This window comes from Passer domesticus, chromosome 2 (assembly GCF_036417665.1).
Source record: "Passer domesticus isolate bPasDom1 chromosome 2, bPasDom1.hap1, whole genome shotgun sequence".
NCBI classification, from domain to species: Eukaryota; Metazoa; Chordata; class Aves; order Passeriformes; family Passeridae; genus Passer; species Passer domesticus.
The window spans coordinates 34,264,868-34,280,180 of record NC_087475.1 but is presented as its reverse complement, the minus strand read 5'-3'; the positions used below and the strand labels follow the sequence as shown (position 1 = coordinate 34,280,180).

General features: G+C 44.4%; 1 protein-coding gene across 4 annotated transcripts; it reads right to left on the bottom strand.

Annotated features, from left to right (window-relative positions):
- Positions 1-133: 133 nt before the first annotated feature.
- Positions 134-13,831, bottom strand: RGN (regucalcin). 4 transcript variants are annotated; one of them, XM_064408192.1, is made up of 7 exons: positions 13,385-13,831; positions 11,095-11,260; positions 8,158-8,340; positions 6,664-6,879; positions 5,069-5,200; positions 1,205-1,359; positions 134-475 (listed from the first exon to the last, which is right to left on the bottom strand). In XM_064408192.1, the coding sequence occupies exons 1-7, from the start codon at positions 13,439-13,441 to the stop codon at positions 425-427; spliced, it is 960 nt and encodes a 319-aa protein (XP_064264262.1). In that variant the 5' UTR covers positions 13,442-13,831; the 3' UTR covers positions 134-424. The 4 variants fall into 4 exon arrangements, with proteins under 4 accessions (XP_064264262.1, XP_064264263.1, XP_064264264.1 ...); XM_064408193.1 differs by lacking the exon at positions 13,385-13,831 and adding an exon at positions 11,790-11,909 and having other exon boundaries at positions 11,095-11,307; XM_064408194.1 differs by lacking the exon at positions 13,385-13,831 and adding an exon at positions 11,790-11,906.
- Between the last annotated feature and the right edge of the window lie 1,482 nt (positions 13,832-15,313).

The following is a 15,313-nucleotide window of genomic DNA, read 5'->3' as shown; positions in this document are numbered from 1 at the left end:
AAACAGTGGTAAGACCACCAAAGAACATTTTATGAGGAACTTCGAAAATATGTAAAAGAGATAGTACAACTAGTTTAATCAGTAAAACAATATAGCAAAAGTTGCAAATGAGACAGAAGAATACTCAATAAAATATATTAAAATATTATTTAATCATAAAATAGAATTACAACAGTTGCTTATTAGGATGAGAATCTTTTTAGCACAGCAGAAAAAGTACCATCATATATTAAAAGTAAATTTAAAAGGAAAACAAAGATCAGTTTTAAAATATTTCATGTATTTCAGTAGTTTTTCATCCTTTCCTGATGAAATGTTTTAATGGTGTAATGGTTTCCAAGCAAAAGATGCTGAACACCAGGATAAGACCTTCAGACTTGTCTCGCTTACATCAGCCCTCTCTAATCCATTCTGAAGAATGTATTTAACCTGCAAATGGATACGGTGGAACTCCTTTCACCCCCAGTCCTGTTATCTGTTAAAACACAGAGAAAAAAAAATACAGTGATAATTCACCATTATTAGACACTTGGTTTCCTTAAAAAAATAGACATGTTTTAATTTAGAAAAGGACTGTGTCCTCCAGCTTGACATCCTACTATATTTTGCACACATCAGCTCATCACAGACTGGAATTTCAATGCATGCTCTTTCTCTAAAGCTCAGTAATCACAGGCCAGAGTCCATTCCCCAAAAGCCTCTTCTCTTAGATACTGCTAAGCCTTAATTCTGCAGTTCACAATGTAACCTTCGGCATGCACACACAAAGAGCAGGACTTTAAAACAAATCCCAGTGGAACAATTTTTTAAAGAGATAACTTTGTGATAATTAACTAGAAAGTAAATAAAAGCAGATGCTTTTATCTGCCACTGATTAAGACATGTAAGTATTTACCCATCCTTTCCAGAAATAGAAAATGCAAACAGTGTTGGGATAGAGAGAAGTATAAAGAGATGATTGCATAGAAAATTTGCACTATCAACATTAGTACAAAGTTTAAACCCTGAAGTATCTTCAAATCTCAAATTGTGTTTAACTTTCTGCAAGAGGAGCAAAAAATACAAACAGCTTAACATATATGACCAATGTTCTAACAACTGTCTTTTTCCAGCTTCCCACCACTGCCAACTGGAGTTCTGCTACCTGCAAAAATCAGGAGTGAAACAATAGCCTTCTAAAATGAAAGGAGAAAGCATCATTCACCTTGAAAATCCCACCAGCCTGCGGTTGCCGTGAAAGCCACTCTTTATCCATCCCATCACTGGCAGAAGTCACAAACATTTCTGAATAATCCTTTCCTCCAAAACAGCAGGAAGTTGTTTTGTCTACGGGAAGTTTCACAGTCTGGAGTCTTTTTCCTGGAGGAAAACATGCATGATGTTTCCTATTTGTCGACTTAGAACAAGAAATTTAAATAAATTATCACAAATAACCGTTGTGGAGCTAGATGCTCTGCAAAAGTGGGTACCAGGGCTAGGGGAGGTCCCATCCTGACTGATGAGCACCACGACAGGGAGAAACCAGACTTCTGTGAACCCTGTTGTTGATGATGGATCATTTGGCAAGTTTCAGTTTCAGGTATCACCAACAAATCCCACTTCAATCCCAGCTTGTCCTCTAATTAAATACTAACATCCACAGCACAAACACGTATCTGAGCTCATCATCTAAGCTGTCCATAGAGTCAATGGAAATGGAATAGAATTCCTCTCTAAAACAGGTCACATGAATCACGCCCTAGACCTGCTGACTTTTCTACTTTTCACTACAAAGGCAGCCTGGAGCGAGCAGACCTCGTGCAGCGTTACGGAGGCGTACCTCCTGCTACACCTCTACTGCCTGCGGTTAAAGGAAGATTAATTCCTAGAAGTTTTTCCTGAAATTTCAACAGTCTTTCAAATCAAGCTTGCATAAAATAGGGATCATGGGACATGTGAAATGTTTATAAAAAAACTAGCGCTACCATAAATAATACTACATTTATTATGCCAACAAATAACGAGTCTTAATGATGGTAGTGAACAGATCGCCTCTAGCCCTAACCAGCAGGCTGTCGAGACATCTTGCAGCAGATTTTTCCAAAATTTCTGCTAATCCTGGGCAACAACAGCCTATTCCCATTATGCTGATTTTATGTACCTACAAGTGAATTTCTCTTTCTAGAAATATGCTAAAGCACATGAATTTCCTTACAAAATGTGTAACTTCTCTGTTCTCCCAACTGTATGTGCAAAGGACTTGGTCCCCTTACAGCAACTGACTTTAGCGATGTGTTGAAATAGCAGCAAAGTAACTTTGATGTTGAGAACCCTAGAAATTGACTGACACCAAGTCTGGGAGAAAGGAATTGGGAAGGGCATTCAAAAGGAAAAAGCATGGACTGTAGGAAAAGAGACATGAGCCCCAAACACAAGGGGATAGAACCTGGTTGCAGCTGTAGAGTGCTCTCAGTGGATAACAGCCTGGAAGATATCATTTACAAAGCTCTGAGATGTCTCCCTGGAGGTTCAAGAAAATCTGCAACTGGATCCTCTACAATCTATCTGGAGTATTTCTCTGTGCTTGGTCTCTATAGAAAAGACGAATATAGCAAATCTTTTTGACACTATGAAAATCAAAGGATATTAAAAACAATCACTAGGAAGAACTATAAAATATTTAATGGCAGTTTAGATTGGACATTAGGAAAACTTTCCTCATGAAAGGGTTGTCAAGCATTGGAAAAGGCTGTGCAGGGAAGTGGTGGGATTATCATTCCTGGAAGTATTTAAAAACCATGTAGATGTGGTACTTAAAGTCATGGTTTAGGAGTGGACTTGGCAGTGCTGGCTCATGGTTTGCCTCCATGATCTTGGAGGTCTTTTCCAGCTTTAATAGTTCTAGGATTCCAATTTAAAGAATAAAACTAGCAGGTCACTAGGTGACCAGAAGGTATGACAAGACTTGGTAGCATGTACGTTGGACACCCCTTGAGTCCTTTGCAAACCCCATGGGATCAGCCATCAGCCTTTCCCTGCAGCACATCCTCAATCTAAAGGCAGCAGCCATCTCTGCTAAAGAAGCCTAAACCTGAAAAGCTGCTTCACCCTGAACCTCAAAACCTCCACTTAGGAAAGATGCCAAACAAACAAGTTTCCTGATCCCATTGCCCTAAAAACAAAGTCCAGGCTTTGTTATCATTGAAACCTGAAAATCCCTCACGTGGTTTAGATGAGCTCTTTATTGGTGGATGTATCTGCAACTGTCTGACAGCCATTCAAGCCACTCTTAATGGCTACTGGGTATTAAAAGAGGGTCTCATAGAATTCTCTTCCAACCTGACTGAGTTATCACCCTAAATAATTACAATTCTTTCAGAATTCAACAAATTTCAGATTTTAAATATGACTTCAAAATGATAGCATGAGAGGACAGGTAAGCATGAGATATTCACAAAAAAAGGTGGATCTTTTTGACATGGACACTTACCCTGTGAAACTTTACAACACTCTTCTCTGCAGGTGCTATGACATGGGTGAGGGGGAGACAGAACAGGTTCATGGAGGAGAAGTACACTGAGAAATTCACTACCAACACATCACTACCTCATCCATCTGTGAGCACAGTTAAAGACTGGGAGTGCATTAGGGACATGTACTCTGTCATCAATATTCTTGCTATCTCTACACATCTGCTTATGGACACTATTCTTTCTAGCTTTCCCATATGAAAACACCTCCAAAAAGGAGAAGGAAAAGGAAATTAAGTTAAAAAATAAAGGAAAAAAAAAAGGTGAGGAAGAAAAAAAAAAAAGGCCAGGCAGGAAAAAGGTAGAAACAGTGAACAGAGTGGAAAAGTTACTGAATCTACTAGCCCAGGAGGGTATTCAGAGGGCTGGTGGATGTCACCAAGGGGTGCTCTGCCAACCAGAGTGAGAGGATGTGGGTCCAGAAACAAGTCCCAGCATTGCTGGCATCTCGCAGCTGGAGCTTCCTTCTCCTAGGGCTGGGGTGCAGATTCTGCAGAACTGGAGAAGTCCTACAGGTTGGCAAGACTTTGGATGGGCGCAGATCAAAAGGTGAGGGGGAAAGCACCAGTGTCCTGTGGGACTTGTAATAAAATCCAGTAGGCTGCCCAAAATAATAAGCTGAAGAAACAAAGACTCAAAAATGGTAGAGGTTGCTAGCAGAGCCAGAAGCAAGGCTGGTGCACGTGTGCCAGGATCTGCTGCATGCTGCACACAAGGCACTGGCACCCCTGAATCCACAATCCCACAAAATCCCAAGCCTTCTGCTAGGCTCCAGATGTATCCCAGTGCAGTTGCTCTTCTGCTGCGTGATGCAAACTTGTGCTGTCTGGGATCTGACAAAATCATGCTCCCATTCTCACCCAACGGCCCCTTGCAGCCAGTGTGGTTCAGTTTCCCTTAAGTGCTTTACATGTGTTTTCCACCCAGAGTAAATCATCCCTGGCACATCACTAGAGTCCAAATGAGAGCAGCAATGAACAACAGGCTCAGACAATGGGCACACCCAAGACATTACTGTGGGAATGATAAAATGCTGTGGAATTCATTAAACATTTTTTAATTATTTAATTGCAAAATTGATCGTGCAAGTAACTTCCAACAATAAAAAAGATGTTGCTGGCATCAGTGTGCCATGGGACTTGTAATAAAATCCAGCAGGCTGCCCAAAATAAAACACTAAGCTGAAGAAACAAGACTCAAAAATGGTTTTAAGTCATCTTTCCCATTTATCAATGGGATAAACACTGGTCTTAATTTTGGAGGATGCAAGAGGATACTAACTCAATTCACAAGCAGAATGATGGTCTCCTTAGCAACTTTATCTTTTCCAACACAACAGATGCTGGGAACAAAGGAGACATATTTACAAAGGTAATTTTTGAAAGCAGGGACATTAAATTGTATGAAAAAAACTAGCACAGTTTTTTAAAAAGAGCAGATACACCATTTCTGTGAGGTGAAAAAAAACCACACCCCTCACTCCATGTTTTTATTTCTTCTTTTGTTTTGTTTTGTTTTGTTGAACACAAAATTCCAGTCCATCTTTTGTAAGGACTCACCTGTCTCAGGGTCAATGCGAATCACTCTCCCACCATCATAACAAGCCACCCAGAGTTTGCCTTCTGTGTCAATGCACATGCCATCAGGAATGCTCTCCTCTTTTTCCAGTTTGTATATACTCCTACGGTTGCCTGCAGCGTTAAAAAACCACAGAACTGAGTGAGACAGTTGTTAAAATTTTTATCAGTTACAGCCCAGCAGAGTTATTTGTACTATAATTTTCAAAAGCTGTGCTGAGGCCATGAGTTTTTTTCCCATGAAAGAAAGAGATTGTGTCTGCTGCCCTGTTTGTTTCCCTGAGACAGTTGTTTCTCAGCATGAAAGCCTGTGGATCAGTTTCTATCCATTGAAAGTATAATCCTTCTTTCTGGCATTCATTTTTAGTGCACCACTCGTGTTCCCTACTTACAATATTAAATTAATAACTGAATAAATTAATATAGATATATTAATAAAATTAATTACTTGTTTTAAAAGCAGTTTGAATCATTTCAAGTATGGGTTGCTCCAGTTGGAGACTTTTCAAACAGTTTGCTGGAACATGCCAATAATCACTATTTCAACACAAAACTGACCTTCAGATCTATAAACGGAGAGCTTACATAAACACAGCGTTCAGGGGTAAAGCACCAATTTCAAAGGCATGCTATTGACCAAAAAACAAACAACTCTATCTGAACTTTTATCCACTATTAGTAAAAAAAATTAAACCAAACTTTCCAACATTGTTTATTTTATGCTCTGACAACTTTAATGTTTCTCATACACAGCAATATTTTTAATGAGTTTCCTTTTTGCTGCTGGGGATTGTCTGACTGCCCACAGGAAGAGCAAGCAAGAATGAGTGAGAGAGAGAAGTACCCTATCTCCTAGGGAAAAATTCCGTTGTAAGTCAAAACAGAGAGACATTAGGACAAGGTGCTACATCCAAAATTACTTTAAATTCAGAGCTTTAAAACTAAATATCAAATTGGCTGGGCTCTTTTAAAGCAAAATACTGCAGCCCGTGTACTCAAAATCAAATTACTAGTCCAAGTCACCGGAATTTTTCTTTTGCCCAAGCTTGTAGAAGCCCTTAAGGCTTTGTTTTGTTTTAAATTAACTAAGGAAGCTTTGAGTTTCTGCTACCGTTGTTGCCTTGTTCTTTCTGCAGAACCTTCCTTTAGTAGCTGGTATTTAAAAAACAAAACAGGGTGAAGAGTGAAAAAATATCTGGAGAAGCTGGCAGAGGTTTTGTGCAAGACTACCAGCTTGCTGTCACTTTGTCTGTGCTGCCAGTAACAAGAAACACGCAGCCACAGGAAGAGACAGATGAGATACACTTTGTCCTTTTTACTGCAGATCAGATACGCCTTGTGTTTAGTAACAGTAGTACAGATTACTTACTACTCAAACTGCCAATTTAAATCGTTTATAGTATTACCCAACGACCCTGACTGGTTTGAGCCAGGAGCCTACGCAGGCGCAGACAGAGGTTAACATGGCTTCTGTTCATCCCCCAAAGCTCTGATCATCTCTGTGTAATAACCAGAGCAGGAACAAACACCACAATCTTTAGGCACAAACAATTGCTTTAGAATACAACCATTCATACCAATTTTTCCAGTTTGGAGGTCATAATCAAAGGCATCCACCGAGTAGGAGAGGCTGTCAATGTAAAAGAAGGTCCTGTGATCCAGTGACCAGTCCAGCCCATTAGAAATGTCCACCTGGTCAAAGTGCTTCACCACTGAGAGGTCGGGGAAGAGCGTGTACAGAGAGCCCTGGCGTCTCTCCAGCACGGCGGGACGAATCTCCTCTGCCATTGTACCTGTGCAGAGCCAAAGGGGGAAAAGCAGTTCAGAGCAAATGGACTCTTCTCCAGGTCTGGGGGCAGCCTCTCACTACAATGGTGATCACACTGCCAGTGTAGAATGGGGGGGGGGGGGGCTTCTGAAATTTGAGGAAGAAACTGAGTTAAAGGCAAAAGAAAAAGGCAGACTTTTTCAAAGTGCTTGCTTTTAGCAGAAGGTGGCAAAACATAGCCTTTGTTCTTTTGTTGAACATTCCTGCAGCAGAAATGGTGTGCAGCGTGATTCCTGCAAAATGTTTTATTCAGTCACTCATATATTAAGACAGGTGTGGCCAGCATTTAACTTACAATAAATCTTAATGCCTTGTAGAGCTGAGAGAGTGGAAAAAAATTACCTCCTCCCTCAGAATGAGTCTTACACTAAAGCCTCTTTTAAAGCAAATTTCATCTTTACACGCTGAAGTTGGCAGCTGAGACCGGCTCTTGAGAGGCTGGGTAAATGCAGGTTAAGTTAGGTCTCTGGACTGAACAACACAGCAAAGCACAGAATGGTGTTTTAAAAATCAGGAGGACAGCATCACAGCTGAGGCTGGAGGGAACCTCTGGACATCACCCAGGATCACCCCCTGCTCAGAGCAGGGTCAGACACCACAGGTTCCTCCCACCAGTGACGGGCATTGAAGAGCTCCATGGATGAAGACTCCATAATCTCTCTGGACAACCTGTTCCACTGCCTGGTTACCCTCAGTAAAATAGTTTTCTCAAGTTGATACAGAATTGGCTGAGTTTCAGTTTGTGCCCACTCCTTCTGCTCTTTCAGAGGGCATCACTGAGCAGAGCCTGGCCTCCATCTCTTTTACTCCCTCCTCAGTCAGGTGCTTATACATACAGGTGGAATCCCCTGAGGCTTCTCACCTCCAGGATGAATAGTCCCTTAGTTTTTAGAAATAATATTCTGAGTTACGGAGAACAAACCACACAACATAATAAATTTCCCACTGGAAAAGTATTTTCTATTGGCACCCTTCTATTATTCAAAACAAGCAGTGGACAGGAAAGAGGGAAGGCCAGTATCTTAAACTAGGCAGGCTCGGTGTAGTCAGCCTCTTGTTAACAAAATAGTCCAGATTAAATAGTGCCCAGGTGATATAAACAAATTTGTAAATGGATTTAAGCCCTGTTTGAAGAAAACAAAAAAAAAAAATCCCCACCATTTAACTTGCTGCATCTACAACTGATCACTGCATCTTTATCACCAAAACCAGCAAGCACCAGAGGGAAGAGATTGCAGCATACCTGCAAAATACCTCCCTGCAGGATCCACCTTCCCATCATTGAATCGGGTGTTTGCTTTATCCTTGTCCACTTGAGTAATGGTGGTTACCAGCTCCTCTTTCCATTTCAAAGCAGCAAACCTGGTTCCTAGGGTGATGACATAATCCCCAGACTTCCGGAGAGCCACGGAGCTCACAGGAGCATCTGGAAACGGGGTGAAATTGAAAAGCGAAACATTTTTTTCCTGCCCACTTTAGACATGCCAGTTGAACTCAGCAAAACCACAGGCAAGAGAAACAACCTACTTTTCTACCAACAAAACTGATGTTTAAATACATAGAAACAGATTACGTCACATGAACTTGAGTATTACCACTGCTACCAGGAGTTATAATCACTACCAGCACCTAGTTGTGCTAGGTGCTTTATTGAAAAAGTAAGTCTAAAAAGGGGACAGGAGCATATGCTTTGTACAATAGCTTACTGTGTGGATTCTCCTCTCTCCAAGGGAAAAATCAATAGCCACAAGGGCTCTAGAGCAACGGTGTTTATTTAGCACAGCTCCTGTGTAAACGAGCCGTGAAGTGAGGGAGGCAGAGCATCCCTGCACTGGGACAGGTCACACGGGGCAGGAGAGACACCCCCGTACCACACTCTGCTGTGCCGCTCAACCTCCAGCAGCACCAAAAACACACCAAGGAGTGCCAGAGCTTCCCAAGAGCTAAAACAGAACAGAAAACTAGCTCACACTCACTTTCCATGATTAGCTTACACTCACTTGAGCTGTTACACATAAAACCTCAATTACAGGTTATTATAAAGGAATTAGTAAAAAAAAACAGTGAGTGCAAAGACAACATTTCTGTAAAAGCCTACAATAAGATGCAATCTAAGGAACAATAACTTTAGGCAGGGGAACCAAGTCTGGCATAATATTTTCTATAAATGGGACTAATCACTAATTTTCTAATTTAAAACTGAAATATTTCTTGTATTTATAGCTTTGCAGGGGTATAATTAGGTAATACTTTCACAAACACAACCACCACCAGCAGCCACCATTGGGTGACAAGAGGGACTGTTCCTTTCCAGCTGTTTGCTCATGGTTCAGGATGCCCTTCCCTTTGGAGCCCTGGCAGCAGTACCACCGTGACAGAAATCTGAATTTGTCCCCAGCACTGGAGATGCACACCCGACTGCAAGCTCAGCTCTAGCAGCTGAGGCTGCTGGTGGTCTGGGCTCACTTACACTGGGGTGCCACTCCTTTTTCCCATGCCAGCACAGAGGACAGCAATGTCCCCTCAGCTGTGTGCGGCACCTGCCACATGTAGTAACTTTGCTGCTCTTCGGATTGCCAGTAACAAAATTATTTTATAAAAGTTTTCTGCCTGTATCAGCAGCAGGGGCTTTCCTAGCAGAGCATGGGATTGTAAATCTACTTTTACTCTTCCAGGAAAACGCCTGGGGCCATGGCTTAGCGGAGTCCTTCCTCCTGGGCAGCACCCAGGGTGTTCCTCCCACCCTGGGGGGAGCAGCCCCCAAGCACAGCTGTGCACCAGAGGTGTTGGACACCCAGGTGCCCCTGCAGCCACAAGAACAGCTCCATACCTTCCTGACAGTTCACCCCAGAGGAAAGGGCTGCATGAGACACAGCCACCCTACTGCTGACTGCACAAACCCAGCACGAGGAGTGCCTCAGCCCGTGCACCCAGCTCAGTCTGCTGTGACCCCAGAGGGCTTTGCCTGAGCAGCATCTGCAGGATTGATTGATTTGCAGCACCATCCTGCACCCAAGAGAAAACTGACCATAAGGTCTGCCCTCCAGGCCCAGTTATGCAGCTATGGTGTTCCCCCTGTAAAGTTATAAAGGGTATTTGAAGTGGTTTCTAAGCATGGTCTTGTTGTAATTCTCTTGTTAAAAGCTTCAATAATGAGTAATTTCTCTTAGTTTCCAGTTTGGAAGCCCACTACTATAATATTATGGCATTCTTTGGTTGTTTGGGAGTTGTATTTTTTTCTTTTAATCATAGCATTCCCAAAGACACAGCTATTAATCATAACTATTTTATTGCTAAAGAGAGGAAACAATTAAAAAAAATAAAAACGGGAGCTACTTCAGCTGCTGTCCCTTCCACATCTCCAGAGAGGCCACAATTAAAAGACTACACCTTTGAGAGTAGATCAATTTGGGGGAAAGGCAGGGAGAAGCACACTCCCTCAGCTAAGCTAAGAGGAAGTAAGTTTGGGAAGCAACACTTCCAAAATCACTATCAGGCCTTCTCTCATCTTGAAATTGACAACTACAGTCATTTGAAAGGCAGATAAACCCAGATCAGTTTCTAGTGAATAATCCGAACAACTTATAGGTAGGCAAAATTGATTGTCACCAAGTGCTATTGAACACGAGAAAATAATAAATTGTACTGAAATCACTTAAGGAGCTGTCTCCCAACACAAATATTTACTCTATCACATCCAGCAGTAAATCTCTAACCCTTTTTTAATGTGAGTTAGCACACCTCTTCCTTTATGGAAAAAAAATTTGAAGCATTGAGACTCTAGCTGGTGACACCACTACCTTAAAGAAGTATCAACTTCTTAAAGCATTATTGGAAATCATCTTTCGATACAGAAAATGTTATGAGCATTGATCGTTCATATCAGAACTACTACAGACACCTGCAGAAGAACTTTACCTCTGGGACAAAGTATGAATAAAAGAGAGCGAGCTGAGGACAACTTACAGGGAAAAGAAACAGATCAAACATAACACATAAAATATGATACGGAAAGACCCCAGGAGTAGGTCTGGTCTGTATCTGGTGTCTCCCAGCGTGCTGGTGCCCGAGGAACCCCAGGCTGTAGGGAGGGCTCTCCAGACCTGAGCCCCGTGCAGCTGCCGAGGGACACAGCCCGCGTCCCTTCCACACCGGGAAGGGTTTTCCAGCGGCTCCTTACCCACGGGAATGGCCTGTGCTTGCCGGCTGAGCGGGCTCCAGCGGCACACCTTCCTTCCCGTGATGTCCACGAAGAGCAGCGCGCCCTCCTTCTCGTCCCACACGGGCGACTCCCCGATCCTGCAGCCCTCCTTGGCCACGCACTCGATGCTCACGGATGACATGGCCTGCCGAGGGAATCGCCGCTCGTGTTACACCCCGGGCCCGCCACGGCCTGCGGGGAGGGAATGGGGGAAAGGGGAAAAAAAAAAAAAAAAAAAAGAGAGGGGGAGTATTACAGGAGAGGGGAGAAATGCAGAGGGGTGCAGGCGGCGCAGGGAGGCAAAGGACGCTCCGCGGCCGGCCCGCCCCGCAGGCCCGGCTGTGCCGCCGTGCCGGGCACGCACAACACCCGCCGTGCCGGGCACACACAGCACCCGCCGTGCCGGGCACACACAACACCCGCCGTGCCGGGCACGCACAACACCCGCCGTGCCGGGCACAGGGCACGCACAACACCCGCGGTGCCGGGCACACACAACACCCGCGGTGCCGGGCACGCACAACACCCGCCGTGCCGGGCACACATAACACCCGCCGTGCCGGGCACGCACAACACCCGCCGTGCCGGGCACACATAACACCCGCCGTGCCGGGCACACACAACACCCGCCGTGCCGGGCACACACAACACCCGCCGTGCCGAGGCCGACCCACCTGCCGGCACGGCGGGACAGCACAGCGGCAACAGCAAATCCCAGAAACCCGCGAGGAGAAGGAAGCGCGCCCCCAGCCGCAGCGATCCCGGCGCCGCTCTTATAGCGGCTGGGAGCGGGCAGCGCCTTGGGCACCCGGCGGGGGCGGGCTGGCCCGATCCTCCGCTCCCTGCACGGCCGGCAGGGAGGGAAAGAGGGAGAAGAGCTTTCTTTCTCACTACGGTGGCCAAGTTCCTCAGCGCCCGGAGAGGCTGATTCCCGAAAGGGCTGGTTTCTCCCTGCCGCCTTGCTCTGGTGTAGGTGGCCGCAGAGACTTGACCCCGACTTCCAGCACCAGGGACCCTTCACAGCTCCTGCAGCAGCACCGTGGTTATCCAGATATCCCAGGCCCTCAGCGTGCCCTGTCCTCTTTTACTCATGGTGCTGTTTAGTCTGAAAAACTTCCAAAGGCAGGAGGCAAACAGCTGGCAGCAAAATTTGCAGATAGAGTTGTCTGTTGCACATGCTTATCTTTGTGCTATGGCCACTACAGCTCCCAGGCCTCAAGTTTAAAGCAGTGGGTACTTTTTTTATCCCAGGTCTCCTCTTCAGCATCCCGTGACATATTGCCTTTTGACTTGGCGTTGGTGATCCCCACAGGGATCAGTGACACCAAGTGGCTTCAGTCCCACTGCTCCTGGAAACTCAGGAGCACAAGGCAGGCATGAGCTGGCTCGCTGCTGTATCCCCACAAACCAGAATTAACTCAGCTGCTCCAAAGCTCGCCTCTTCCCCATGCAGATTCTGGTTTCCAGCTGGCTTATGTAGCAGCCCCTTTATTCAAGGGGCACTGCACACCAGTGATCCCATAGAACCCAGCAGGGTCTCTTAGGAGAGAGACCCCACACAGCTCCTTTTAGAGATTTTATATGTTTTTTATCATACACCCTCCTTGCAGCAATTATTTCCTGTTTAATATTTTTATTTGGTTGCCTTTATTCATAAAGCAGGTGGTCACAGCCCAGGCTTCACTTACCAACTTTTATTTTTATTACTGGTATCTTTGGAAAGTTCATGGGCTACCTGACCTTACCAACATGTGTTTCATGTAGGCTATTTCTGATGGAGTACTGATGTGATACTCATTAACTTATTGTCACCTTATCTGAGCAGTTAGACTTCTATTTTATAGGCTTCCATGGTATTTCTTCAGTGCTTAGCATTGAATTAATTTCTTGTTCTGTCCTACTGCTGCATGTGCAACAAATAGCAGGATTTAATCTCGGATCCGAGGCAAGCAAATTATTAGCAACAACCAACACAGAGAAACATTCAGAAAAAAAGTGCCACATCTCTCTCCTTTTTTCCATACACTTCACAACATGGAAAGAAGATTCAGAAATTAAAAAAAAAAAAAAACAAAAAAAAAACCAAAACAAACCCATATGCAAAGAATCAAAGAATTCATTAAGTACAATGAAGAACAATTATTGCTTCTTACAAAGCTTAGCCACATTTACTGCTCTCCCATTGTTTTTGCACACTACAAGGCCATTTGGGATACAATGCAAGAGCTTACTGAATCCAGCAGCATCAGGAGATACACCCTTAACCCACCTCAGCAGTCTCTGTTCCTTGCTGACTTAAGCATTTGCCAGCATGGTTTGGAGGCATCAAAACAAGCTGTGTGCTGGCACACACCTTGGGAGAAAATTAACAGCTTCTGTAAGCACTGGGTTACAACACAAACTCTGTGACATGTGTTTGGAGCTTGGATCTCTAGTTAAAGCAGGAGTGCTGTCCCATATGTCTTCTCTGTATTGGCTAATCTAAGCTTGTTGAAAGGTAGAGCACGAAGGAATCCATGGTGAGGTGCCTTCACAGAGAGCATCAGATAAAGTCTTCTGCCAGTACAAGTTCACTGTGGGAGAGAAGAGCACAGAAGAGGTGGCTGCCAAAGATTGTACTGCCTTGTGCCTTCCCACTGGGAACTTCCCACCGCTGCACTGCAGCCACAGAGTCTACTGTGTGGCCAAATCTGACTGATAGGGAGCTGACACAGCACCTCTGTGGCTTCCACAAGACACACTGGTAGCTTAGCATTTATTCCACATGGTGGGAGGAAGCAGGGAAGTGGAATTCTTATCTACAACCATGAAGAACACAAAGAGGAGATCTGTGATGTGGGAGGCCTTGTAGGGTGAAGTCACAGCTCTCCCCCAGCTTGCAGGATCCCTCAGCCTGCCAAAAGCCATTACCCTTCTTGCCAGTCAGAAAACACTCAGCAGTTCTGGAGAACAGCCCAGAGCACCACAGAGATGGAAAAATCCCCCCACCCTCAACAACTGTAGGCAAGAAGAGGTGCTGGACTATTTCAGGCACTCTAGAGACTTGGTTTTTCTTCTGCTCATTCCTGGAAAGCTGCAGTTGTTCTTGTCTTCTTTTATGAGCCTGATCCTGCTATTTCTTCATCTTTAGAGCAATCCTTGTCTTTTTTCCTTCCTTACTGCTGTGAGTCCTCCTTCCTTATCCATGGCTGATACGAAGTGCAAATGCTGTGTATCAGCTGTCTGTATCCCCAGAGCTGCCTCTGAGTCTGTCAGGCCACCTCGGCAGATGGGCAAGGTACAACTGAGAGCGGGGACTGTGCCAAGGGCCATGGAGCCCACGGAGCCACCACCTCAGTGCAAGCCTGTTAAATCCATTAGGGCAGCCAGAGTGGGCATGTGGGAATTCTCCACTAGCAGGTAATACTGCACAGATGGAGGGACGAGGAAAAAGTACTGAACAAGAGCAAAGGCAGAAACATGAAATCACTCACTGCCATCAGCTCACTGGAAAGGAAGAGTTGGCACTGCCATGCACTTGTTTGCAGCCAAGTATAATTCTTGGAATTGGCTTGTGTATCCAGATCAAGTTTTATTTGTTAGCAAGCAGCAAGTAACTCCAGGAGAGATCAAACTGCTGAGAAGTTTCAATTGTTTACTAGTCTGGATGATACAGTTGCATATTTAAACATATTAAAACATTTGCCAAAGTACTCCATTTTCCTGTTTGCAAATGTCTGCTTGGGAGAAGGTGGCACCAGCAGATTTGTGCCCATTGACTAATTTATGTGTCTAACACCACTGTCACACAAGTTAATGCAGAATAGATTAAGAATCTCAGACAGGGAATCTTTTTTACAAAGGATTGCACCAAATCACCATGAAGTCATATTGAAGTATTTAGCCTTTAAAAACAGTTTTCACAAAAATGACAATGGTACCCGTTACTTACTACAGTTTATTACACAGATTTCTTTCAGCACAATTCCTTCTGTACAGGCCACAGGCTCATGAAAAAAATACAACTCACTTAAAAATACAATGCTAAAGCAAATGTGTGACCCTTCCCACTGCAGTTAGTCTCCCCAGTGCTTCATGAACACCCACACACTCTCACACTTACACCTCCAACTTCTTTGTCATGGGAGCACCAAGAAGTGCAGGTTTCTGCTGCCTGAAGCTGCCTCACATATCTGGAGTTCCCAGCCTGTGCCTCTCC

Coding starts and splice junctions, on each gene's coding strand:
- RGN (XM_064408192.1), bottom strand. CDS start 13,441: ATGCCTCCAAACCATGCTGGCAAATGCTTAAGTCAGCAAGGAACAGAG. Junction 11,261..13,384: donor AAGGAACAGAGACTGCTGAG/GTGGGTTAAGGG, acceptor TTCCCTCGGCAG/GCCATGTCATCCGTGAGCAT. Junction 1,360..5,068: donor TCGCATTGACCCTGAGACAG/GTGAGTCCTTAC, acceptor GTTTTCCTCCAG/GAAAAAGACTCCAGACTGTG.